Here is a 24,959-nt window from a genome sequence, read left to right as displayed (position 1 = left end):
TGTCAACACTGGCAGTGTCATGACAATGTTTTTAAGGCAGGTTACTTGCCATTAGGAATGGTTTAGATATTTTTTTCTACCAGAAAATAGAGAAGCTCTTGAGAGTATCTAGCAGTGCTGCTTGTACCCCATTTTCTGCGATTTCATGCTCATTCAAGGCTCATCTACAGATTCACAGGAGATACCAGCCATTTCAGATCCAGGTCAGGAGATCAATGACTGCAAGGAGACAATCCATGTCCTGTGCTGTGCACCATCCCCTTTGTAGCCATCAAGTAACATGGAGTAGCAGTTACCTACCTCAAATCCAAAAAACCCAAGAAACAGATGTGGAAGTGTAGCGGGAGGCAAGTAAACTGGGACAAGAAGCCTGAGCACCAACAGGACAGACTTAGTGATGGGGGGAAAAAGGGATGGATCAGCCAAGTTTGACCCCAATAGGAATAGAAAAGGCCAACTAAATGAGGAACGCAAGAAGCGGGCGGAGAAGTTAAAAATGCGTAAGACAAGCAGAGTGTAGTCAAGACACAGGACAAGGAGAAAGAATAAGCACCAAAACAATCAAGGTAAAGTAGCAGTGTGCTGAAACAGCATGAGACACAACTGGAGAGGAAAGGAGACAGGAACAGCATGGACACAGACTTGCATGGGACAAGCTACCGACCAGGGTCATGAGGAGAGTGTGAGATGATGGATGGCAGGGTGAGACAGGAGAGGTCAAGCAGGGATGTAAAAGGGGAAAATGTGCCTACTAGTGTACACTCCCAAAGCCTAAACCAGAGCCTAATACTGCGAAAAGTCACCATTCCTCTGCTGTCAGCAAATACACAAAACCAACTGGCAAGTAGATCAAGCTGGCCTGCACAGAAAATGACAGCTAATTACACATCCAGTGCAAGTGGCGGAGGTCTGTGGGATGCATCTGGGATAACCAACCCTGCTACTGATACTTGCAGAGGTCACCATGGTGCCACATATACTGGAGCTGATGGGGATGGGTGGAGGTTTGTCTGGGTTTTCTTTCTTCTCTTGTGAAAAAAAATAGCATGCAATCATGTGATTAAAGACTATCATAAATAGAAACAGAAATAAAGAGAACAAATGAAGGTTTCTTTCCCAACTTAAAACACAGAAATGCCCTGGAATTGAAGTGCCTTCTCATTACCGTCTTGATATCTCCCAATTTAGTTTGTAAATAATATTGTTCAATGGACAGTTTTACAAAGCAAACAAAAAAAAAATCAGGTATTTTAAACAAAGCACACTGCTCAACAGACCCATCATTTGTCCTATTTTCTTTCATATAGGCAAAGCGCACTATTTTTTGAAAAAGCTTTCAATTGAGCATTAATTGCTCTAGCTTCTGCAAACCCTATGAAACCAGCCCTCAGTGGTCACAGCACAACTTCTAGCAGCCCAGCAAACCGTTCTGCAAAGCACAGGATCATAAATAACTCTGCAGTGGCACACAAATATACTTCTGGTAGAAAAGTTAACATTTCTCTACTCTGATTATGGGGAACATGTCAGGTATAAAGAATACCTGACTAAATCCTTTTAAGTAACATTTGAGAGAAGACTGAGGCAAATTAACCACCTCCTCTCCCTGGTATTTAGAATTCCAAGTGATGCCCACTAGTGAATTCTGTGACTCTGCAGCAGGGAGACAAATAGGTTAAGGAACTCATTGCAAAGCAGCAGCTAACCGCACACATCATCTGCTGAAAATGTATCTAAACCAGGAACATTAAGCATTTTACCTGAAGCAGTTAATAAGACCAGAACCCAGGTCTAAAAGACATCAGCCCCCTTACTGCAGCCCCCGTTAGCACTAGCGTTAGAATTTTATAGCAGAAGGCCAGTCAATACTAATTAAGTGCAATGGAGCCATCATGAATTAATAACCTGCAGGTAAAGATGTTGCTGGTTTTAAAGGCTTCCCTTCTTCTCAACCTTCAACTTCTAGTATTTTTTAGTAGCTCACCACAACCTTTTCACTAACACAGATAACTTCACAAATTAATAGTTCTTAAAATAATAAAACAGTATGTTAAATTTACACAGCCTTGTAATCCGAGTATCACAGTGCGTACTGTGGCAAACTTAGGCATCCTCATTTCTCAATTCCCAGGTACCTGGGGATAGTTACCTAGTCACCTGCAGAAGAAATGCATTAGGGAGCAGCGAGGTTATTTCTAGGACAGGGACTTAAGGAAATGGCCCTGCTGTATCAAGTTCCCTTTCACATCGCTATCCTGCCTCAGCAGTGTTGAATGCAGTTTCTGCCATCCCAAGCCTACAGCAGTTGGCTTCTACTCCAGTGCACCTGAAAGTGCTCGGCAAAGGTGGTAAAGAGAAAAACACTTTAAAAAACATTCAGTGGGTTCTGACAGGCCCCATTGATTTTTTTTAAGCCCTTAAGAATAAAGCCTTTATCATGCAGCAGTTGAATCTTTTAAGTATCACAACAGTTACAGACAGAATCCATAGGCCCACCTCAAGCAACCATGTCCTTAAACCAGGGAAAGTGAGCCACAGATCCATCTTTCAATTCCCAGGGGAGATTCTCCTGGAAAAGTGACTGGCCAAGATCCCTCTCACACAAACCTCTGCTGCTGACATGGCGTCTACAGCGCTAAACCAAAGTCCTATGACAAACAGTAGAACAGAAGCAAAAACTAGGGGATAGGCATAGGCAGGAGTTGGGTACCACAAAAAATAAGCACCGCTTTTCAAAGAGCAAAGAAAGGGGATGAGCACCAGGCCATGGACAGAGAAGCGAGAGATCCCCTCCAGACAGCTCATGCAGTCTGCAGGAGAAACACCAAACTGAGAAGCAAACAGCAAGAACATCTGGCCTGAAAGGAAAGGGATATGAAATCCTCAAAGCAAGGGAAAGGGATAGAGGTATAATGGTAGCTCCTGAGGAAAAATCAGAAGGGAAAAAAGGGGAGCCTTCCACTACACATAGGAAAAGCTCTCTTTTATTATTATTACTTCTTTTTTTTAGGGGAGGCATGGGATTCCTGCAGCATCCAGCTTGCCTGGAGGGGAACAAATCCTAAAGCGGACATAAGGGGACAGGAGGGGGGAGGCTGTTCTGGGACTCTGTCTCCCTTGCAGACGGTTCAAACAAAGGAGGACGGTCTCCTATAATGGGATGCATTGTACAATTTTAGCTAGCACAAGGTGGCTGTCGTGACAGGGCTCCCTGTCTCCTGTCTTCCCCCCACCCCCCAAATACGCATCCCCTGCATGATCCCAACATGGAGCACAGACAAAGATCCGTTTTATCACACCATTACTGTAATGGGAGGTAGAGGGAAAGGGAATGAGGCAGAGGAACGAAAAGGAGACAGAGAGGCCTTTAATGAGTCAGCCACTGCTCTGATTTAAATAAGATCTCCATTTAAGGAGCTCTGCATTTGTTTGGGGTTTTTTTAATTAAAAAAAAAAATCACTAAGTGAGCAACTTCTGGCTGCACAAGGTTGTCTCACAGCTACACACAGGGTCTGGGAGGGAAAGGGTTATGAAAGGGGGAAGGGAAAGGGAAGAAAATCTCTGGAAAAAATGAGGCTGCTTGCTGGTTCATTTTAACAAGGACATAAATTAGTCTCAAAGCCACAAACGCCATCACCTCCCTGAGCCCTGGGCAGAGTGTAGCAAGTCAAACACGTGCCAAGATAAACGGCGCTGGCTGGAGCCTCTGAGGGGTGCTGGGGGGAACAAGAGGGGGCATGCTGGCAGGCAGGGCAGCAAAGATGCTTCAAATGGTGCTGCAAAATGGAGACTGGTGATCCTGCAGCTGCACAAAAGGGGACCTTCAGATGCTCCTGCCTACACTCACATCAAAAGCTGGGAACTCAAGACAGAGAAAGGAGGAAAACGGGGCGCTGCAGTCAGAAAATAGCAGCTCTCCCTGGTCTGGCTTTAATTACCATGAGCAACCCTTCCTCCTTCTCTTCCCATCTTGGAAGCAGGCCCACCAGCAGGCAGAAGCCCAGGTGAAAGGCTCCATCGTCAGCAGCAGGGAGGGGAGCAGACAATGGCGGGGGGATTCATTACAAAGGCATACGTACATACATACACGCACACACACATGCTCGCTCGGCACTGCCGGCTGCCACATGGGCTGGCGGGACTCCTTAAGGAGGCAGCAGCTCCCTTTCCACTCTCTGAGATGCTCGACACCTTCCCCCTCTCCCAGCCCTGATGGGAAACAGATTCGGAGGAAAACGCCAGCAAGGCACTGGGCTGTCCAAGAAAGGGAGGGCTTTGTGCTCCACGCAAGCCAGCAACCTCACCATGCACCACACAGAGAAAAAGCCTTTTAGCATATAATTCCCATCCACTGAAGACGCTCTCTTTTATCTGCAATTAGCACATGATGTACTAGGCCTCGTTTAACACTCATTTTCACTGATTTAGGATTAAGAGGGATAAGACCAGGGTACTTTCTCTTAATGAATCTGAGCTCTTGCTTTCATTAGCAATTCTGGTTTCCTCTTTTTCAAGCACATTTCTACCTTCCAGCATCTCCCATTTCTTCTCATCACCGTTTCTAGTCTTCCCACCCCACACACTCCCATTTATTTTGTTTCACCAGCCCCTCATGCCTATACAGAAATTGATCTCCCAGATTTCCAAGAAAGATGAGCAAGCTTACTCCCCAAAACACAACAGAACACAGACCAGGCAGGCAATGCTGTCTGGAGACTGAACCAAACTGAGCAAGAGACTGTAGCAATGCTGAATTCAGTGGCAATTACCAGCTTCACATACCAACGTTTACTTTTCATAAATGAGACAGAGCCTCAGTGAAGTAAGTTCACAGGTTGCGAGTAAGGCGACTCCACTGCTTCAAACAGCACTGCAGAATGAGAATAATGTGGCTGAGGATACTGCCCTGGATGTGCTGCGCTCCTTCAGCCCGCACACGCTGTCCAACCTGCAGCAAAGTACTGCCAAGGACCAGCCTAGCAAGCCAAATGCTGCCCCTGCAAGAAGCAGCACTATGCTACCGCTGAACTCACCCTTGCCATCTTCCTCAACTCTGCATAAGAGGGCTATCTGTCGTTCATTCAGAGACCCCAACAAAGACGCAGTCTTAGCTCTTCTCCACTACTGCTTATTTTAACGTGCATCTTCATCAGCATCAGCTTGTAAACATGCTAAATCCTAGAAACCTATCCTAGCCTAGATAGTACATACTCTTAAGACAGTCATAATTCAAGGTCATCCAGTACTAATAATGCATGGTCTTGATGCCTCCTTTCCCAGGTTAGTAAATTAACTATTTCTGTGGAAGACATTTCCCTGAAGTCTATTACGATATCCCAAACCCTCCCGTTTCAGCCAGTGCTTCAGCAGAACCCCATCCTTCCCAGCTCCGCACATCTCCAAGCCAGCCGGCTCATGCTTCAGGGTGGTTGGTCCTAGGCACACATAAACTACACACACTCTTGTACTGGTGACCCAGGCACCCTTCTACACCACACAGCCACAGACTATGTGCATAATGGTTGCGGACAAGAGCACATTGCAATACAAGGCTGTGCAGAACAACTCTCTGAAATGTGCACACACCAATCTCCAGCTCAGGGGCATACATCTCCATCTAACCAGGCACACTCTCAGCATGCAGCAATACACAAACGGACCCCGACTGCAGACACAGCTTTTCAGCATCATTCGCTAAACAAAATATAGATACAGAAAGCCTCGGGAGATTTCTGCAGAGCTCTTCCATCTCAAAACAGAAAACCTTGGTCCAGATAAAAAGGCATCAGTAATGGAAGGGACTAAACAGAAGGAGCAGAAGGTGGGGCTCGGGAGCCTGGGAAGATACCTTAAGAGTGGACAGAGACCTATTTTTCAGCCACTGACAATCAATAGAAGATGAGAGGCAGAAAGGGTCAAAGCCAGCGTCACTTCTTGCAGCAGATTCATTCTGAGCCAGGCACCCGCTAAAGTGCTGCCCCTTGCAGTGGGACATGCAGGATCTCAGGAGCAGCTAACGAAGGGAGATTCAGCCAGGGCTAAGGAAAACCCAGATCACAGTATGCATCTAGGCTAAAAACCTGCAAAGCTCCACAGGAAAACAGCACTTGTGAAACCCAGATTTGAAGAAAAGTTCCTTCTGAGAGTCCTTCCCTCCACCCCCTTTGGGAATATCCCCCAAAGGTTTCCAGCTCTGCAAGGCACTGCGGGGCATTATATAACGCCTAACTCCGAAGGATTCCTGCTCCGTGATGCTGTTCTCCTCCTTCTCCTCCTCTCTTTGCCCACCCCCCACCACCACCATCTCCGTTGGCAACTTGCAGATGCTGTGAAGAAAAAAGAATTTGAAGAAAAAAAAATTTAAACAAAAATCTAGGAACATATAGCAGCCTTAAAACGCGAGCACTGTCCGATAAAATCCCCGTGCGAGGCAGGGGAAACACAATGGCCCTGGCAGCTGGGTGCGCTCCCTGGGAAACGTCAGCCACTTTCCCCGGGGAAGACACGGGCAGCCCCCACGCCTGCAGCCACCTCCCAGGGCTTCCCAGCCCTCGCGGCCACCGGCAGCTGGATGGAGAAGGGGCTGGGACGGCGTCTACCTTCGGGATCGGCCGTTCAAAGGCGGGTTTAGCCCAACTCGGGAGCAGGGGCACCCGTGCCCCTCACGCAACGCTTCTCCCTAGAGGGCACCGCGAGGCTGCTCCGGGCAGGGGGCCTGCGGGAACCCCTTCCCCAGCGCGCCCGAGCCGGGTCCCCGGCGCGGCGGGGCTCCCTCCAGCCCCAGCGCCGGGCGGGGGCGGCGCGGAGCCGGGGCAGCCCCGGGGCCGGCAGCCCCGCTCCGCCTGAGCCCCCCGCTCCCCGCTCGCCGCCCAGACAAAGCCGGGCAGGCAGCCACGGCGGCGCGGCACCGGCAGCCCAGCCCAGCCCGCCCGCCGGCCTTACCTGAGTTACCATTTTCTTTTTCTCCATAAACCAAAATGGGGGAGCCCGGCCGCAGGGGAGAGGAAAAAAAAATATATATATAAAGAGGAAAAAAAAAAAAAAAAAAAAGCAGCAGCCCCGTGGAGGCGGGCGGCGGCGGGTGCCTGCGCTGCGCTGCCTCGCCGGCACGGTGCCCCCCGAGCCCTTTTTCCTCCCTTTCTTCTCCCGTGTTCCTCCCTTTCTTCCCCCTCCCTCCCCTCCCTCCCCTCCCTCCCGGCCGCCGCTCCCCCCGCCGCCCCCCCGGCTCAGCCAGATGGCTGCGGGAAGCGCCGCCCCGAATGCCGAAGGTAATTAACGCGAGCCGGGACCGCCCCCCGCCGCGCCCCGCCCCGCCCGGCTCGGCCCGGCCACCCCCGCCCGCAGCCCCGGCGGGGCGCTCCCTCGCCGGTCCGCCGGGACCCCCCGCCCCCGGGCAGCCAAGGGGCTCGGCGGGGGCCCGAACGCCAGCTGGAAACAAAAGCGAAGGTCGGGACGATCCCGCGCAGCGCTGCTCCCGGCCCGGCAGGACCCCAGGGCCTGCCCCGCTCCTCCGTCCCTACCATTCCCAGCGGCTCGGGTCTGGAGCCGGGCTTCCCCCGGCCGGCGCTCACCGGGCGGCGCAGCGCATCTCCCGGCAAGGAGGATGCTCGGGAGGGAGCTGTCAGTTTGCACAAACCTCCCCCCTGCCACAAAGGGGAGAACGCGTGGGTTACCGGGTGCGCCGGGTGAACCGGAAGCAGTATCCGTGCCAGGATCTGCATTTCTTTCATCATAAAAACTGGAGATCGCTGGACTCCTTCCCAGCTTGCTTTTTTCCCTCCCATTTATCTTCAGTAAGCATCTGGCCCTTAACACCTGAGCACGCCACGGTTGGCAGCATTTGTTCTCCCAGCGACCCTGCACAACAGACCGATATACTGCTACCCCATCTGGCAGATGGGATTCGAGATGCTTGGACTGATTCTTCCCAGCGTTGCACCCACAGAAACCCACGGACAGGACCGAGCACAGGTCTGCCTCAGTTAGACAAGACGACTGTGCTGATGCTCCAGTGCTCGTGACGCAGAGATAAAACCAGCTCAGGCAAGTTGCCCCTCTGATGTGTCTCATCTTGACACCTGGTCCTGGAGAGACTCCCCAGGCTTTAGCAGCAGCAAAGCCAAATTACGGTGCAGTAACACCTTGCATCCCCATGAGCTGTCCTTTGCACGAATATGCCCAGTTATAATTTACAGTTTAAAAAAAGAAAAGGGGGGGGGGGGGGGGGAAGCCTAGTGGTTTTGCTTCACAGGCTTCTGCTCCTGCACTGTTCCCCAGGCAGCCCATGTTGCCCCACGGTGCTTTTCACTTTCCCAGTTTCACTCACTGCAAACTGACCTCTGGCTCCCTCCCTGCCTTCCCCTTTCTCTTCTAATTCAGTAGCAGACCAGCAGGAGCACACATCCCAGCCCAGTTCACTCTCCCAGTGTGAAAAGCCTGAGACCACACCACCAGCAAACCCGTATGTCCCCGGGAGCATGGAGGCAGAGCACCACAGTCCAGCCACCCCACACCACCGAACAGTCACCTGTGGTGTGGGGTCCTCGGGGAAGGAGCTAGCCTCCACGGCTGCAGCCCGCATGGCTCTGAGTCAGAATCCACGTTTTCCCAAGTTATCTCACCCTCTCTGCTAAATTGCATATTACGATACTACAGGTTTAAAAGCAGTATTGCAAAACCAGGGAAAGTACTGGATTTATTTTTTTCCCCTCCCCTATTACAAACCTGAGATTCTGGAACACGATTCTGGGTCAAATTTAAACTCTATTTCAAAGCAGCAAAAAGCACAGTGACCTCCTTATACCTTTGCCACAACAAAGTACCAGGTTTCAGCGACATGCACCTCATTCACCAGACCTTTGCAAATCATTCAGGGTAATATCCTGATTCTCTCCACTTAACTGTTGCATTCGCTCTGTCACCTCTGTGCCACAGGGTGGCAATTTCTAGTCCCAGATGTCGGGCTGCAGCACAGACCTTGAGGACAGGGAAATGACATGCTATCATCAGCCACCATTATTAACTGGGATAGCATCATTTCTAATCCATTTTGGCCTTCACTTTAGGAACCTCTAAAAATATTTGCCATCAAAAAGAATCTTCTAAGGAAAAAGAGGTGCCCGGCTGCACACTGAACCCTCACTTGCACTGCCTCCCACCACCCAGTTGGAACAACTGCTTTGCTCGTGTGCCAACAGAGTGGGAATTCCCTTCAGTGTGATCTACTGCTGGTCTCCCTCTTTCATCTCCACTGTAGGCCAGAAAGCATCTCCTCCCCCATGGTTGGAATATATCCACCTTTGCTCCTGTTTAGTAAAAGAAAAGCCCCAATTTCCAATGGTTGTGCTCAGGCAACAAGAAATGCAGGTCTGCAGGAGCTCAAATTGCGGCAAAAGCAGCCGAAATGAACATTTGATACAGAGTTTCAAAAGCTTCAAGGATACCATGGAAAACGTGATTAGACTTGATGAAACTTGAGATCTTTGTTGTCTTGGGCTCTACTGGAGCCCACAAAGCAACACCTGGTAACAAACAAGACTGATAAAATTGGTGAATCTGTGCAACTTGCCTTTCCTCACTAAGGGCCAAAGGGTTCAGATGTTGTCTCGTGGCCAAATGAAATAAATCTGGTAGGCCTCCACTTAGCTTCTCCTACGTGAAAATCATAGTACCACTGCCCAATTTACTATCACCATTTGCCACCCTCTACCAAGAAAACCCAAAGACTCAAACTGCAGAATATGCCGCTGAAAACAACAGAGAAGCATGAGTAGAGCTGAAGGCTGGAAGCCTGAAGAACATAACAGCTCAGTGCCATGAGATCATCCCTCATTCCCTCCTACTTCCTGCTTTTATTCAAAAAGCAACATATTTAAAATGGCTCTAGATGCCACTACTTACGAGTTCTTACGATTTCTCATGCAACACAGGCACATATGCATTCGAACTTCATTACCGTGCTGTAGAAGTAGCATTCTGAAATAGCTACGGGCAAATTTAACTAGCCTGCCTCTGCAGTGTCAGGGCACAGTTTACCATCCTGATCATGCCAGGCAAAGTTCATTGCTCCCATCTGAGCATGTCTGCACCACTTTTATATTCTCTTTGGTGTTAACCCGGATGTACATGATGGTTTTTGGTTGGCTCCCATCATAAAGGAAAATAAGCTCAAGAAGGATGTTTGCACAGCAGGTGACAGGACAAGGCCACTGAAGTCATACTGGCGAGAGCACAGATGAAGAACTAAACTCTGATTTGACTAAGTGGCCTACATGTACACTTTCAAATGCTTGGGTTAGTTTAACACCCATAGGACTCATATAAATGGGGAGGGGGGGAGGGAGAGAGGGACGGAGGGGGGGGAGGGAGAGAGGGACTAGAAAGCCACAAGTACTCTGCTTTCAGAGAGTTTCAGGATTTGTTTTCCTTTTTCTCTTGCTATACCTATAATTCCCCTTTGCTACTAGGGTGGAAAGAAAGCACAGCCTTCGATTTTAACATCCCATTACCTGCATTTCTGTGCTGGCTCAAGTTTAGGTGGAGCAAACCTGCCAGCTGGATCAAGGCCAGAGGGAGGAAAAAAAAGTTTCCAGTGCAAAGAACCAATTTATCAGGAACAAATCTTAACAACCAAAAGACACACTTCTGCTGGTGGATTCTATTCATGTGCGTAATAAAACCTCCAGTACAAGGTAGCCTAACAAAACACTCTTTAGTGGCTATCTGATGTATCTCAGGGTAGATTATCTTCAACCACTAGTCTACGTTTCACGTTTTCTGGATAAATTTGGTGCCTGTGCAGACAGGGAATGCTGACAATGAATAGCCAAGGACTGTGCAGAGAACATCATCTTTCACTTGGCTCCAAAAGTATTTGAGCCTGACCCACGGCCTCCGGCTTCTCCAAGACACCACACACCGGGCCAGCAAATCTCACGTGTGTTCCAAATATAGCCCCCTCCCCCAGCAGAGGCTGCAGTACAGGCTTTGCCCTGCCCCAAGCGCAGCTCTCAAACCCACCCATTCCTATCACCTTACACATCCTTGCTGGACCTCCAAATGCAAAAAGGTGACAAATGAGACTTTGTGAGAGGTTTTGGGGGGTGTTTGCTGTCCCTGCAGGACGAACTGCAGTCACATGTACAAGTCACATGCACCCAGACAATGCAGTAAATATACACAACAACACACTTTTGTTGTCAGTTCACACACACGCACACCGGGGGGGGGGGGGGGGGGGGGGGGGAAATAAGGGCAAAAATGCAAACCAAAACATGCGTCTCAACACAGACCTTGGAGTTGAAGTGTCAAACAGTACCACTCGTGTGCAGGAGCTTCAAAGCCCTCTGCAGAGCCTCCAGGCTGCCAAGGCCTGGGACACACCAAGCCAAGGAGCCCTGCATGGAAACTCTGTCCTTTTACAAGACCAGCACTTAAGCTCTAGTTCTGCCCAAAGAACATAACTGAGCAAACACCAAGACTCTGTAAAGTCACCACTGTCCTTTTGCTTACCTGGACGACTGGGTATTGGTAATCCATACAATACACACCATACATAGCCAAAGATCCTCCAGCTGAAGGCCAAACAGACACAGGACTGGAAGCTTCAAACCCGAGTCTCCGTCTTTCAGCCTTGTGGGAAGGACTCTGGCAGCCCTGCGCAGTGCTTGGCTCAGGCCTCTGGGGCCACTCAGGTTGACACTAGCTCAGCTGAAAATAAAAAGGAGCTGCCTGGCTCGGCTTGGCTCAGCCCCTCTCTTCTGGGATCCAGCAAGGCAGCACTCAACCATAGGCGGCAGAGGCTCCTAAAATTAGAAATCCCCTACTGAAAACAGCCCTGCAAGCCTCGACCGAGGAGCGTCCTGCAACTCCCGGGCAGCAAACAGAGTGACTGTCAGAAAGAGGGGGACACAGGATCTTCACTGCCACTGCTGCCAGGGATGGGAGGAAGCAAACAGCATTTAGGATCTGAAAAGAGGATATGTTCTGGGCTCTAGGTGCGTCAGAGGGAATGCTCCCAATCCAGGGCAGGGAAAAACATATGGGACTGTTCCTCCCCCACCCCCATACCCTTCTTGCTGTCCCCGGCAGGGACAGGTGCTGGGATTAGCATAGTAAAACCCTTTGGTGTTGGGGAGGGAGGGAGAGGGGAGAAGCCACATTGACATCGTGCGCTGAAGGGATCTCTTTCACGAGGGAGTATGTGCCCGTATCACTTAACACTTCTCCCTCCCTCCGCACTTGAGGCGGGCAAGGACAGCTGCCGGAACTGGGGCTGCTGGGGGGAGCTGGGCTCTGGGGTGGCCCCCACCACCCCAGCCGCGGGCCTGCAGGTTGCCCTCCTCAGCTGTTCCAGTCAAACTGGGGGTGGAGGAGGGGGGGAGATTAACTCTGCCACAGGGGATGGTGAGCAATGGGGAGAAGGGGGCAAGGCTGGGCAGGACCAGTTGTTGTGCCCGTTTTAGGAAGCCCATCCTCCTCTTTCCCAGGGAGGAATCCACTCCCTGACCGACATGGACAGATGAGCTGCCTGGACAGGGGCCGGCAGGCCAGACACATTACCTGACACCCAAGAGCCCACTGCTGATTCTTAGAAGACACACCATCACACCATGGCCGGGGGGGGGGGGGGGGGGGGGGGGGGGGGGAGGGGGTGGTGGCCGGGGGTGCCCAACCTCCCAAAGCAAATCCCATGAGGTTTCACCCATCGCTACATCAAACAGCACCAGGTTGACACCAGCCCAAATCTGGGCTCCCAACAAGTTAACAGCCCAAAACCACAAAAGATTCCCACTTTATCCAAAGGACAGCAGTGATAAAACCCCTCCCTCCAAGGTTTCGAAAATAAGGATCAAAATATAGTGAACAAACCCAAGAAGGGCCATCCAACCCCCCCCTCCCCCATTTTAAATTCGTAGTCAGAGTTTTTTGCATTTCTAACCTTAAGCTTTTCTGTAGTGCTGCGATGCACCACTGCACAGCTACCTCAGCCTAGCTCTGGCATAGCTGCCTTTCCATCCTTACTGTTCCCCCTCCTCCCCCCGGCAAGAGTTAAACTTCAGTTTGGGTTTTTTTTAAAAGAGGTTATATACGTGGATCATTATCTAGCAAATTTGCATGTGCAGCACTTTGTAATTTATCTAAGGGGTGCCTAATCCGCAGCCCTCTGACCCACCCAGCCCAGCGGGACAGCTCTTGGCTTGTCCTCTGCTCCCACTGCCCTTCTGAGACACTCAGAAAAGGACAGCTACGAGCTGGGTGAGTGGCTACAGCAGCTGCAGCCCACTCTCATCATCTTTCCTAGGGCCGGCCATGGGGCCGCTTCTTCCTTACAAAAGGAGCATGGCCAATTTGAGGAGTATAAAGCATGACATTTTCTACATCTAAGGAAAAAAAAAAAAGTTTCTATAGCCATTGTTTCTGTGTGAAGTTTTGCACTGAGAGAGAAATTAATTGCCCATAAATGGGAAAGCAGCTATGCTTCTAGATCTCTTCACCAGGGAAAATGGATGAGGCTCCCACAATGAACTTCTATCTCATTCTGCCTTAGGCTAGTTTATTTTGCCCCAGACCCAAACTAGCTTTCTGGAGCTCACATTATGCCTTCTCCTCCTCACCTTCAGACGGCTGTTTGGCCACCTTCCAGCACTCCCCCCAACAGCCCTGCTTTGGGGCACAGATACCATCTGGTTTCCTCTGAATGACAAATACTTTTTTTCCTTCTTCTTCCCCTTCTCCTTTCTGTAACTACACATTCAATACATACCTGCCCTTCATTCTTTTACATAATTTGTTACTATACACTCAGGCAATTTACTATCTCCAGTAATATCTTTTTATGAAAAGGAATTAATTTACAAAAAACCAAAGGCTTTTCCACAGCCTGGCTTTTGCTACTCCATATTACTGCCCCAAGTTTTAAAATCAAATCCCTAAGTTAAAATCCTTACATTTATTTCACAATCCAATTCTTGTCATTTCCAACCAGGCCTCAGGGGAATAAAATGTTTCCAAATCCTAGTACAGATATCTTACTATCTATAAATAACCATCAAACGGGCAAAACAAAACAAGGAGGGGCAGCAGGGAGCATCACCTAAGCTCCTCTGTTGTTTTAACTACAGATCCAGATAGAACTGCCATGCTTTAAAGTTTCTGATGCAGATTTAAGTACTCTGCCTTAATCAGCATTAAGGTACTTGGGTGATGCTTTGGTAACAAAGCATTGCACCTCCTGCGTCCCACAGGAAATTAAACGACAAAGACTAGTTTTAAACTTCTATGTGCCAAGATGAATACAGCAGGGCTTTATTGACCAGTAATAAGCTACTTAATTTTATGCAAGGCTGGCCATAATGGCTGGTTTTCTACTGCGCACTGACTTGCAACAAATATTCATCAAATAAGATGGCGCTGCACTCCATAATTTTCTTTTGAGATAAAGGCCCATTACCACATAACCTGCTATGCACATGTATTTCCAGTAACACAGGTTAGGTAACTGTTATAAAAACATAGCCTTGTTCCTGCAAATGCTTACATGCATGAATAATTTTAAAATTACAGAAATATTACGACTGGAAAAGACCTAACACACAAAATCAGATCAACTGCTACCATACATCATCATCTAACTTCTTCATAAAATTTATCATGCTACAGCTTAGAACTGGGTTTTGCAGCTATACTACCCCAGCCAAAAGGCTGCTCTAGAACAGGATCCCCCAGCAGCTGGAATCTGTGTTCGTCACCAGCTTAACATTATTCCTGAGCAACTTCTGCTTGTTCTTTGCTCTTGTGCCAGTACTGCCCTCTGTATCAAACTTATTTTCCTCTTTCCCTTACAAGTAACCTTCCTCATGTATCCCCTCCTCTCTACCCATCTACACAAGCAGTTGTTCCAGTCTTTTGTCACATGACAGGCTTGCTATTCCCCAGTCTCTAGAAGCCCCTTCTTGCACCTGATCCAGTCTGTGAGCATCTTTTTTTTTTTTTTGACATTACCCAGAACAACATTGTTGGCTCCTAATCAGTTTCACAACTCCAGCACTAAACTGCATCTTCTCTAGTCTCATTAATACTTCCCTCTGGAGCACCACATCAGATGTTGTAGTAACCATCTACAGTAAGACACATCATTCCATTAAGAAAAATGTGTGTTACTGAGTTAAAAAAAATTAGTTATCTTAAAAACAAATAGGCTGATATGGCACAACCCTATTTTTGATGGATGTGTGTTGCCTTTTATCGCATTTCTCATTTGCGTCCAAGCCTTTAATTAATATTTTTGTGTCAGCATACAGATGAGGTTGGGCCAACAGGTCTGTATTTACTCAAATCATTCCCCATCACCACACCAATAGGGCTATTAAGTTTCCTGTTCTCCAAACATATGATAGCAATCCTGATTTGATAGATTAAAAATTTTATCAGATCTGCAACTCCATGAAATGGTTCTTTCACTTTCAGGAACAGGTACCCATCCCCAGGCAACCCTGCTCCTCAGCCCAGCCTGCGTGCACTAGGGTCTTTGAAATGTCCAACATGGTTGCTTCTGTGGTAGGTTCATGTCAGTTACCCATCCTGCCCTTGCTCCCATGATCAACTCTACCTTCAACGACAACAATATTTTGTTCAATTCTGTGATCACACCAGTATCCTCATCAACTACCCTATCCCCAACACTAAGCAGCCTCACATCTTCCCTTCTCTCTAATTGTATTTTGAGAAACAGTCACCCATTTCCTTAGCAACATTTGCAAGGTTTAACTCAGCCTAATTTTTGGCAGTTGTCATTTCATCCCTACTGACTTTAAAGGCACAGCAATCTCTGCTGATAAATTCTTTTGTAAATTGTGGGTTTGTACTAATAGTCTTTATAAGTTAGGTAGAGGTTTCTTCTTACAAATTTTTTCCACTTTACTTGTACCATCAAGAATTTGTTTCCAAAGTACCTCTAACATAAAAAAAAAAAAAACCAACCAAAAAAACCCCACACAAAACAAAACACAACCAACAAACCAAAAAAACAGAACAAAAAAAAAAAACCAAACCAAAACCCCAAACAACCAAAAAAACCCCAAACCCAAACCACACAATTCTACACTCGGAAGTCTAAGTTTTCAATCCAGTTCACTGATTTCACTAACTATTTTGCTTCATGCATCAAAGCTTGTATCATGAGCACCCCATCCAAATATGGAGACACAGAGGTTTCTAAACAGCTTGTTTTCCTATAACAGTCATAGCACCAATAATTCACTCACTGTCTCAACAACAGGTGATGATGATGCATGACAAAATCTTTTCACCCTATTATCAGCAGCATTTGATCTCCAAGCTATATTTGAGAAATTAAAGTTTCTAATACTAATATTTATTTCTGAGGTATGGGGAATGATATCATTTCAGAGCCTCAAGTTGGTATCCTAATCCAGTCCTAGAAGGGATTACAGCAGACTCACAGTACTCCCTCTGGGACCTCTTTCACCATTCTTCCCCACAGCAATTTTGACCAGAAACACATCCTGCGTTATCAGTTTTACTCTTCTTTCTCCTTTACAGTTCACTGCATACAATACAGCCTATCACTTTTTACATCTACCCTATCTGAACCACACATAATCTTGAATGCACGTTAAAGCCATGATTACCATTCTTGCAGATTGATATTATCCCTATAATATCCAGTTTCATGTTCTGCACCAGTAGCTCTGATTCCTCTACTTGTTATTTCTAATCCCAGGAGCCTGAAAAAAAAACCCTGATACATTTGTGCATTTACCAATCACACAGCTCCCAGCTCCCTCAACCAAGAGTATCACCCATCTAGAAACTGATCATTTTTATTTTTTTAAAAACATTTAATTTTATTGTTTTCCATCTCCTGCCTACCCCTTGCTTTGCCTAGAGATACTGTTTTACATGCTACTGTAGCAGCACTTGCCTAATTTTCCTCTTTGTGTACTAAGTGAGGCATGGAGATTACACAAGGTTTTCCGAACGTTCTCAAAACCCAGTATTTTGCTTCACATGCACTGCTCTCTTTGATGTCTGCAGACTAAAGAGCATTTTTGGAAAATGCAAGACCACAGCCCTGGGCTTTGCTTTGCCTGCTTTCTTTAGACTCCTTATAACGAGCATGCTAAGTCACAATTATAACTACAGCTATAAGAACAAAATCTAGCCATAGCTTCCCTATTCTTGAAGTGCAGCCATGGCAGTTCCATACATTTTCCATATACTCTTTTTTTTTAATTGTTAAAAACTGTGGCACTGTGGGGACACAGCAATACAGCGTGGAGTCTAAGATATTTTCATGCTGCACAGTCATTACGCCACATTGATCTTTACTAAGGAAATTACACCAACAGTTTCATTTCATAAACTAAATTTATAAAATCTTTAGTATAATTCTCTGTTTTCCAGACAAATTAATCCAAGCCTTATCTAGTTACTCCCACTAAAGAGCTCTTACCTCTGCTGATTCTAACTCTTCATTGCTAGAAGCCTGGCTGATGCTCTTCCTCTCACCACCAAAAATGGCATCTTTAACAATTAGCCAATCACTACATCTGCTAAACTGGGTCATCAGGGATCTGATGAGCAGCTTACAATATGTCTCTGCTTTTTAAAGACTGATGTAAATGTAGGAAACATGCCAGCAAGCAAGGATGTATTTTCTGGCTGGGTATGTACTGATTTCCATAGCAGCTAAATAGATCAAGCGGTTCAGCCAGCTCGTACCGGTGTTAGACAAACAGCACATGGTACCAAGATTACATCTTTAGAGCTGCAAGAGAGTCTCATCTTGCACCAAAGCAAGTCCCATGTCCTCAGCACAAAGGTGGGTTTCGCTCACACAAGGTGAGAATTTATACTGGGAAGTCATCATTCCTCTATAGGGCTACATTCTCTGGGGTTTAACGCTTGTTTGGTTTGAATAGATGTAATGTTTTTCAAAAAGCTGTATGATTTTTTTTCTTCCCAGTTTTAGTATAACCAATGACTAGAAAAATTAAATATGTTCTAGTTGTTATTTTGACCCTGAAATCATTAGAGATTCAAGTGGAAAGGATGGAAGTGTAGGCAGAGCATGCCCAGGAAAGCTCAATATTCCGAAATTGTCATCATCTTTGCTTCTGCTCACCAATAGGTGACTTCATAAATTGTTTTTCCTCCTATTTCAGAAACCTGGCAGTTTTATATAGGTGTCCTGATCTCAAGAGCAAGAAGATCTGGTGGCCAATCAGCTATACAGGAGAGCAAATACTCAGCACCAAGCCAGTGCATTATTTGCAGGTGAAACATGTTAAGCATGCAAATGCTGAAGATCAGGTATGAGATGCATTAAGTAGAAACAGAACCAGCAGTTCTGGAGGACGTGGAGTAGCAGCTGAAGCAAACGAGAGCATGTTGGATTAGTGTAATAAGGGCATCACAAGAAAGAATTTGAATGTGTTGGTAAAGCCATAGGAGCCACTGCTTGCCGGAACCCGGTCTGATTAGTTAGTGCTACTGATTCCTTGTGTTCATTAGGATTAATGTTCCTAAAACACATTAGCACAATGAAATTACCAAAACTACACTTTGAATCCAAGGAAACTAAAATCCTTCTGGCAAAAGGCCTAAGAAGTCCAAAGCTAGAGTGAGCAGCAAATACCAGGTTACGTGTAGCAGAGAGGACAGCCCCATCACACTCCCTGCTTCTGCCAAGGATATACTTCAGGCAGACAATGGAACTCAGTCATTATAAAATTCATAATTTCAAGAAAATTTAAGAGAGAAAAATACCAGCAACAATATTTCATAAAATGGAAGTTCTAAAATAGCTCATAGCCATGCCTTCTCCCCTCAGAGTGCTGGAGATCTCCCTTTTCAGTCTCCTGTGACACAGTCTCTATTCACAAGTCCATTTGCTTACTAGTGATGGAGTTTGTTTGCATCTTCCTTTACCACTCCAAACATTCCCAACCAAGCTCTGTAGTCCTCAAACTGATCTAAAGTGGCTTAACATCTAGGCACTGTGCACGCTCTACTATGGACGTAAGATACCTGCATCCTGTTACCACCCTTAGCTGTTCACATCATCTAAACGTAGGTAGTAAATATTAATGGCTTGTCTAGACTAGAAAACTAGTACAATTTTAAAACAGAATTACAAACACACAGCATAAAAGGACAGATCAGAATTAAAAATAATTATTTGTTTAATACCACTTCTTCTCAAAGCCTCAAACTCTGCTTTAGGGAAGGACATGGAAACACAGGCAGAGCAAGGATACCACATCAGTCTGCTAAAGCAGCATATTGCAAGATCTTTGTTTGCTGGACAACTGGCTTTTTTTTGTTTTGTTGAGTTTTCTTACAGCTACCCAGTAGAATGGCAGCATTAGCCAACTCCAGAAACCTACAGACCAAAACAGGACTTGTGAAATCACAAGCTTGGATCTTCTTCAACCAGAAACCAAGCTGAGTACCTGCTCTACAGCAGTCATGGCAGTTAAGAGAGACCAAGACTCTTGGTGAAAGAGTAACTATTCCTGAATGTGAAGTCAGACCTGTGTAGGCAGAGTCTTCCTGAAGTTGGTAGTATAGATCCTGCCCACACAACTTCAGCTGCCGGGCAAGGGCCCAGAGTCAATTCAGGCAAAACTCAGATTGCCCAAGTCTGTCTATGAAATTATTATAAAGGAAAAACATAAGGCAACGATGAACACTTCATCTGAAGTTTGAAAAATCTGCTGTCAAAAAAAGACTGTGCTCCCAGAACCGAGGCTTTATACACTACACTAGCTAATGAGCTGGTTCCCAGGAAGGTAGCTTTAACAGAACAATAACTCACAAAAATATATCAGTGATTAAGTTGCAAAATAAAGCTGGCAGCAGTCTGGATATACCAGCAGCATATAGAAGACACTACTTCAACTCTCATTTCTCCCCAACCCATTGTTTTAACATGCATTACAAAACAGGTTTTAATTATACTTTCTTGAGAAAACTCTAGCACACCTAAATATAACATGCAACAGGTCCAAAAAGGGCTTCTAAAACCAGATCAGGCGCCATCACCTTACTTATTACCATAGCCACAGTATAAGGGGGGAAAAGAAAGTATACACAGATTTTCCAGAAAATAAAAATATGCATGTGTTGGGCCTGGGCCTCCTTTCAAGCAGAACTCTTAAGTGCTTGGCATTCCTTCAGGAAGAAAACAAGCGTACTTCTGGGCTAAGCCATTTGGCAATGAAGGTGATCGTAGCACAGCTTTCTTTTGGGACCACTTGTATATGCACTGATCTTGGTAATGCTGCATGTCCATCAAAATGCTTTTTGCCTGTTACACGAAACACAAAAAGGTGTCCATGTCCAGATGCAGAATTTCAACATCAAAGAGGAGAATTTTTCTCTTGGTAGTTTAGACATTACATGACAGCCACGCTGCCTTTCTATATTCCTTTGGGGGCAGTGGAGAAAGGGGAAACAAAAAGAATAGAGTGGAGGCAGTTTTCCTTTGCTACAGAGGCCGCTAGATTTATCAGCTAGTTCCAGAACCTCAGTCAGAGGAAAGCTTTGCCCATTTTGTCTCTCATACTCCCACTTGGTTTTCCACTTAACAAGCAGCAGCAGTTCAATTAGCTGATCCTTAAGGGGACAACAGGGAGATCCAAAAAAGAAAGACTTGACACTTCTATGAAATACGGCAGCTTAAGCCTGAGCATTTCTACAGATCTATAATAAGCCTACAAAAATTAAGGTTAATTCCTTAATTAAAGAACTATCTTCCTAAGAATAAATATTATTAAAAGTCACCAGATGGTAGCATCAGAGATACTCTCACCAAGTATTTTTAATTGAATCAATCACAAACTAGGGCTGGACCGCACTGGTGATTTCCCCCATAGTGTAAGTATAGTTACACCGTTATCTCAGCCCCACCAGCGAGCTGCTGCATGGCAGCCACAGGGCCACTGGTGACACCACACATATTCCCAGCCTATCCCAACAAACACTCACAGGATAAACCACTTTCACCAAGACTTTGAGCTAACAAGTTTTACCTCGCCTTTGCCTGGGGCGAGGGGAACACATGATCAACTATTGCAGAGCATTTCAATGTGTGGCCATGTCTTACACATCTAACTGAATGCTTGCTCCCTAACGGAGATGGTTTTGGTATGGATTTTCCTCCCCACTTCGCCTGCCAGCTTATCAAATCGCTTCCATGTGACAAACTTAAAATAGAAAAAGGTACTAGTTCCAAGTTGAAGAGTGTCCGCACAATAAATTACGCTAGTATCGACTTAAATGTATCACTATCTTAAGAGCAGTAGGGCTTCCCAGCTACACAAACAAAAGCAGAATTTAGGGAAAAGGTTTTCTCAAGCAGTATTTTGTTCTTCTGACACAGGAGCAAAGACTTTCCCTGCCAACTTGGTTCAACCAGGACAGCAGAGCAGCTGCCCACACACTGTAACTATGCAAGCAAGCGACAAAACACATCAAAAACATTAAAATAAACTCTTAATCGAATGGAAGTAAAAGAGAAATAAACAGGCCGCACAGTGTACGTGAGATAGCTGGGTCTGAGACCACATTACTGGCAGGAACTGAGGAATTGGAGAACATCACGCAGGCAGGACCTTTAGCTGCCACAACAGCAGCTCACCAAATACATTTCAGGACATCGTTTGAAACAGTTCCAGTGTGGCAGTATACACAGTGTGACACCTTCAGTATAAATCTGCAAAGACAATGTCATGACAGGAGAATGACTTCTGTTCATTGATTTCTGCAAGCCTCAGTTAAAAATCTCACCCTTCTGCTAAATTTCAGATAACGAATCCTTCTTTTCCCCCGTTCCCATTAAAAAAAGTTAATCCAAAACTCAGGCAGCTCCAAAGAGATTCAAGAGCAAAATACCAGAAGTGCTGCAGCTAAGAGTTCAGTGCATTTGCTGAGTGCACAGAAAGGATCCAGAAATAGCACGTAGAGCTGAGGTTTGGCAAGAACAACACAGTTTAGCGTGTCTGACTTTCCTCTTTCAGGCTAAATGAATGGTGACAGCAGCAAGTCATTCTTCAGTGTAGGGGGTGACCCCAGGGACTACTCTTGTTGGGGCAGAGGTGCTAGTTATTGCTGTGTCCCTCCTCCAGTGATTTTCGTGGAGAACTAGAAGGCTGTGGTGGAGAACAGAAAAGGTATGCTGAGGTTATGCCAGCTCTTAGGCAAGAAGTAGCCTTCACATCACCTTCTGCCTCAGACCAAGACAAACACAGTAAAAGGCAGAAAACCCCTAGATTTTCTTTGGTTGGTTTGTTTTGAAACCTATCTATTTCTGAAAAAGCAGGAGCGATCAAAATTCTGGAGATCTTTTCATTGTCACAGAGTCCCAAGACATAGGCACAGAGGTCTGCTATGGGCACATAAGCTAACTGCAACCCACGCTTCTCCCCAGCAGCCAAGAGGACAGAATCAAGCCTGACATGGCTCAGTCCAAAACGCATTCCTGTAGGTGAGCTTCAGCTCCCAGCAAGTTCTAAAACAAGCCACAGCACCTGAAATCCCTGAACCACCACCACCAAGGGCTTTTATGGTTGCACCATCTACACGATCAAGATACCTGCTCTTTTCAGCAGTTTTCTGTGACCTCTACAAAATCAATCACACGTGTTCATTCGCCTTAATTTCCCACTATCTGCATCCTGTCCCAAAGCCAGGAAGCCATGAAGATGGTTTCCTGGCTTCCAGGAAAAACCTTATCTCTGTTTTCTATCACTGTCAAGAAATCTTCACCGAAGACTTAGCTCACTTTCTCCACACATGTCTCCAGTTACTCTGCAGCAGGGCTACGCTCACTTCATAACAACAGGGCTACCAATGCAAAGTTTAACTGCAACCTCTCTGCATTATTGGCTTGGATATCAGCAGCACTCGAACTTCAGCCTCTATGGCTTTGTGGGTCTCTTAGCATGAATTTAAAAGAACCACTTATCTCAGGCTAGAGATTTGTGCGTAGGCCAGAGTTAAAGTAGGGCAGTGCTTAAGCTGCATCTCATTGTAATGAGGCAAAAGCTGCAACTTCAAGCTCTGAAGGGGCACAGCAGGCACACCTCCTGCAACTGCTCTGAATCAGACAGCTTCTGAGAAACTTGTGTGAACCCTTAAAATCTAATACAGCTCAACAGTCTGTGACTGAACTGCTTTAGTGGGCAGGTCAACCTTCAGCATCCTCTTTCATGTATGTTACTGGGTCTTTAGTATGGTCCCGGGAATGAGACCCTTTCCTGCAACACAGGAATGAGGTAGATATGCAGACCCTCCAGGAAGGAAACTTCAGAGTGGCAGATTGCCAAAGGCATCTCTGGGCAAAATGAAGAAAAAATGTCACCACCACCCAACTGCCCCAAATTGCCTGCACTAGAACAGGAAAATATGCCATCAGGATGAAAACAAAGAAATCGACAGCCACACAACAAAATCCCCATACTTTCTGCACATTCTGCTCCTGGCTTGCCTTCTTTACAATTATGGGACAGATCTAGTAACAGCCCCTAGAAATTCAGCTGTCATATTTTGATAGATCACTGATTGCCCACATAGATCTAACTACCCTGGCCAGTCCACATGCCTAAAACTTCACCTGGGCCCAGTCATTCCTCAACCTTCCCCCACCAGAGGTCTAGAGAGTGGAAGCAAGAGTAATGCTAGGATGATCAGATGTTTTTTGGAGCCACCAGGGACACAGCACAGGGACAAGAAGAAGGAAAACAGCTGCTCTAGAGCTAGAGACAACAGAATGCTTAAAAACCTTTAGAAATAATTAAACGAACTAATGAGCCGTAGCTGGCAAAGGAACCACAGGTGGAGGAAGATACAATGCCTCAGCGGGGGGAGAGGTGAAGAAAGGGAGAAGTTCTCCCACGTTGGGGCAAAGAGGGACCAAGTTAGCAGCTCCACAGCAGAGCTGTGGCAAGGAGGACAGGGAGAAAGGGGCATACCAAGAGAAGAGGCAATTTATTCTGGAGTTTCAGGGCTGGAATAAGCAGTAGAAGATGAACAAAAGAGGACATCTGTGGTGGATCCGATCAGGAGACAGGGGTGGGATGGCAATGCCACAGGGTTTGTTATGTTACTGGGTTTGTTTGTTTTAAAAGGAAGTTAATAGAAAAACACCAGCAGCTTAAAACACTCCAAGCATACAGCCTGCCACTCCTCCTAGGTTATGACAAAAACTCCTGCCCTGTAACGAGAAGGGCTCCTTGGGATCCAGCAGCCCTCCGACTCTTCACCCCCAGCTGGGGGGCGGAGGGGGTTCCCATATCAGCGGCTCGGCAGCACGGAGCTCCCCGTGCTGGCTACGGCCGCCTGCCCGATTCAGACCTGTAATCTCTCTCGACTTTGATTTAATGCAGCAATTACTGGTAATGTGGTTTGAAGGAGATAAATGCCCAGTACAGGGCTGGCTGGCACCAATGCTCATTCCGCTCATGATGCGAGAACAGTTTTAATTAAAATCCCCTTTATGATAAAGGAACTGCTTGACTGGATGTTTCTGTGCAGCCCTGATACGGAGCCTTCTCCAAAGCGGATTAGAAATCAAAGTTCCCCCCCTTCTCGCTACTGGCAACACACAAAAATAGGGAACACAGTCACCGTGTCACCCCTCTGCAATTTCCTTAACCCTAGAACTGCTGGGAAAATGCCCGAGTTTGCTTAAAAGCCATTGCTACCTCTTGTTGTGGCTCTAAGTATCTTCCAAAAGCTACACACGAGGGCTTAATTAGAATAAACACATCTATAGAGCTGATCCTGCATGATCCAAAACAGTTTTCCCCTCTGTCTGGTTTAAAAAGGAATCAGCTTGGCTACTTCTATGGCAAACCCATCCCTACAGCCTGCATTCTGGCAAGGAGGCAAATCAGACCCGTGGTGCTCTGGCAAGACAGTAGGAAGTCGG

At 46.5% G+C, this 24,959-nt stretch overlaps 1 protein-coding gene across 9 annotated transcripts in view; it reads right to left on the bottom strand.

Moving 5' to 3' along the window:
• RBFOX2 (RNA binding fox-1 homolog 2) overlaps positions 1–24,959 on the bottom strand; it is a 174,269-nt gene that overhangs the window by 80,415 nt on the left and 68,895 nt on the right. For 4 of the 9 annotated variants that reach the window (XM_056340176.1, XM_056340178.1, XM_056340182.1 and 1 more), the window contains exon 1: positions 7,522–7,746. The exons of 3 other annotated variants lie outside the window; for them this stretch is intronic. In XM_056340176.1, coding sequence (XP_056196151.1) covers positions 7,522–7,734 — 213 coding nt within the window. In that variant the 5' untranslated portion in view covers positions 7,735–7,746. Of the gene's footprint in view, positions 1–6,943; positions 7,135–7,521; positions 7,756–24,959 lie in introns of those variants that run through there. 2 more of the 9 variants (XM_056340175.1, XM_056340179.1) reach the window with 2 other exon arrangements.

The sequence above is a fragment of the Falco biarmicus genome, chromosome 5 (assembly GCF_023638135.1).
Source record: "Falco biarmicus isolate bFalBia1 chromosome 5, bFalBia1.pri, whole genome shotgun sequence".
NCBI lineage: Eukaryota > Metazoa > Chordata > Aves > Falconiformes > Falconidae > Falco > Falco biarmicus.
This window is presented reverse-complemented; position numbering and strand designations above follow the sequence as displayed.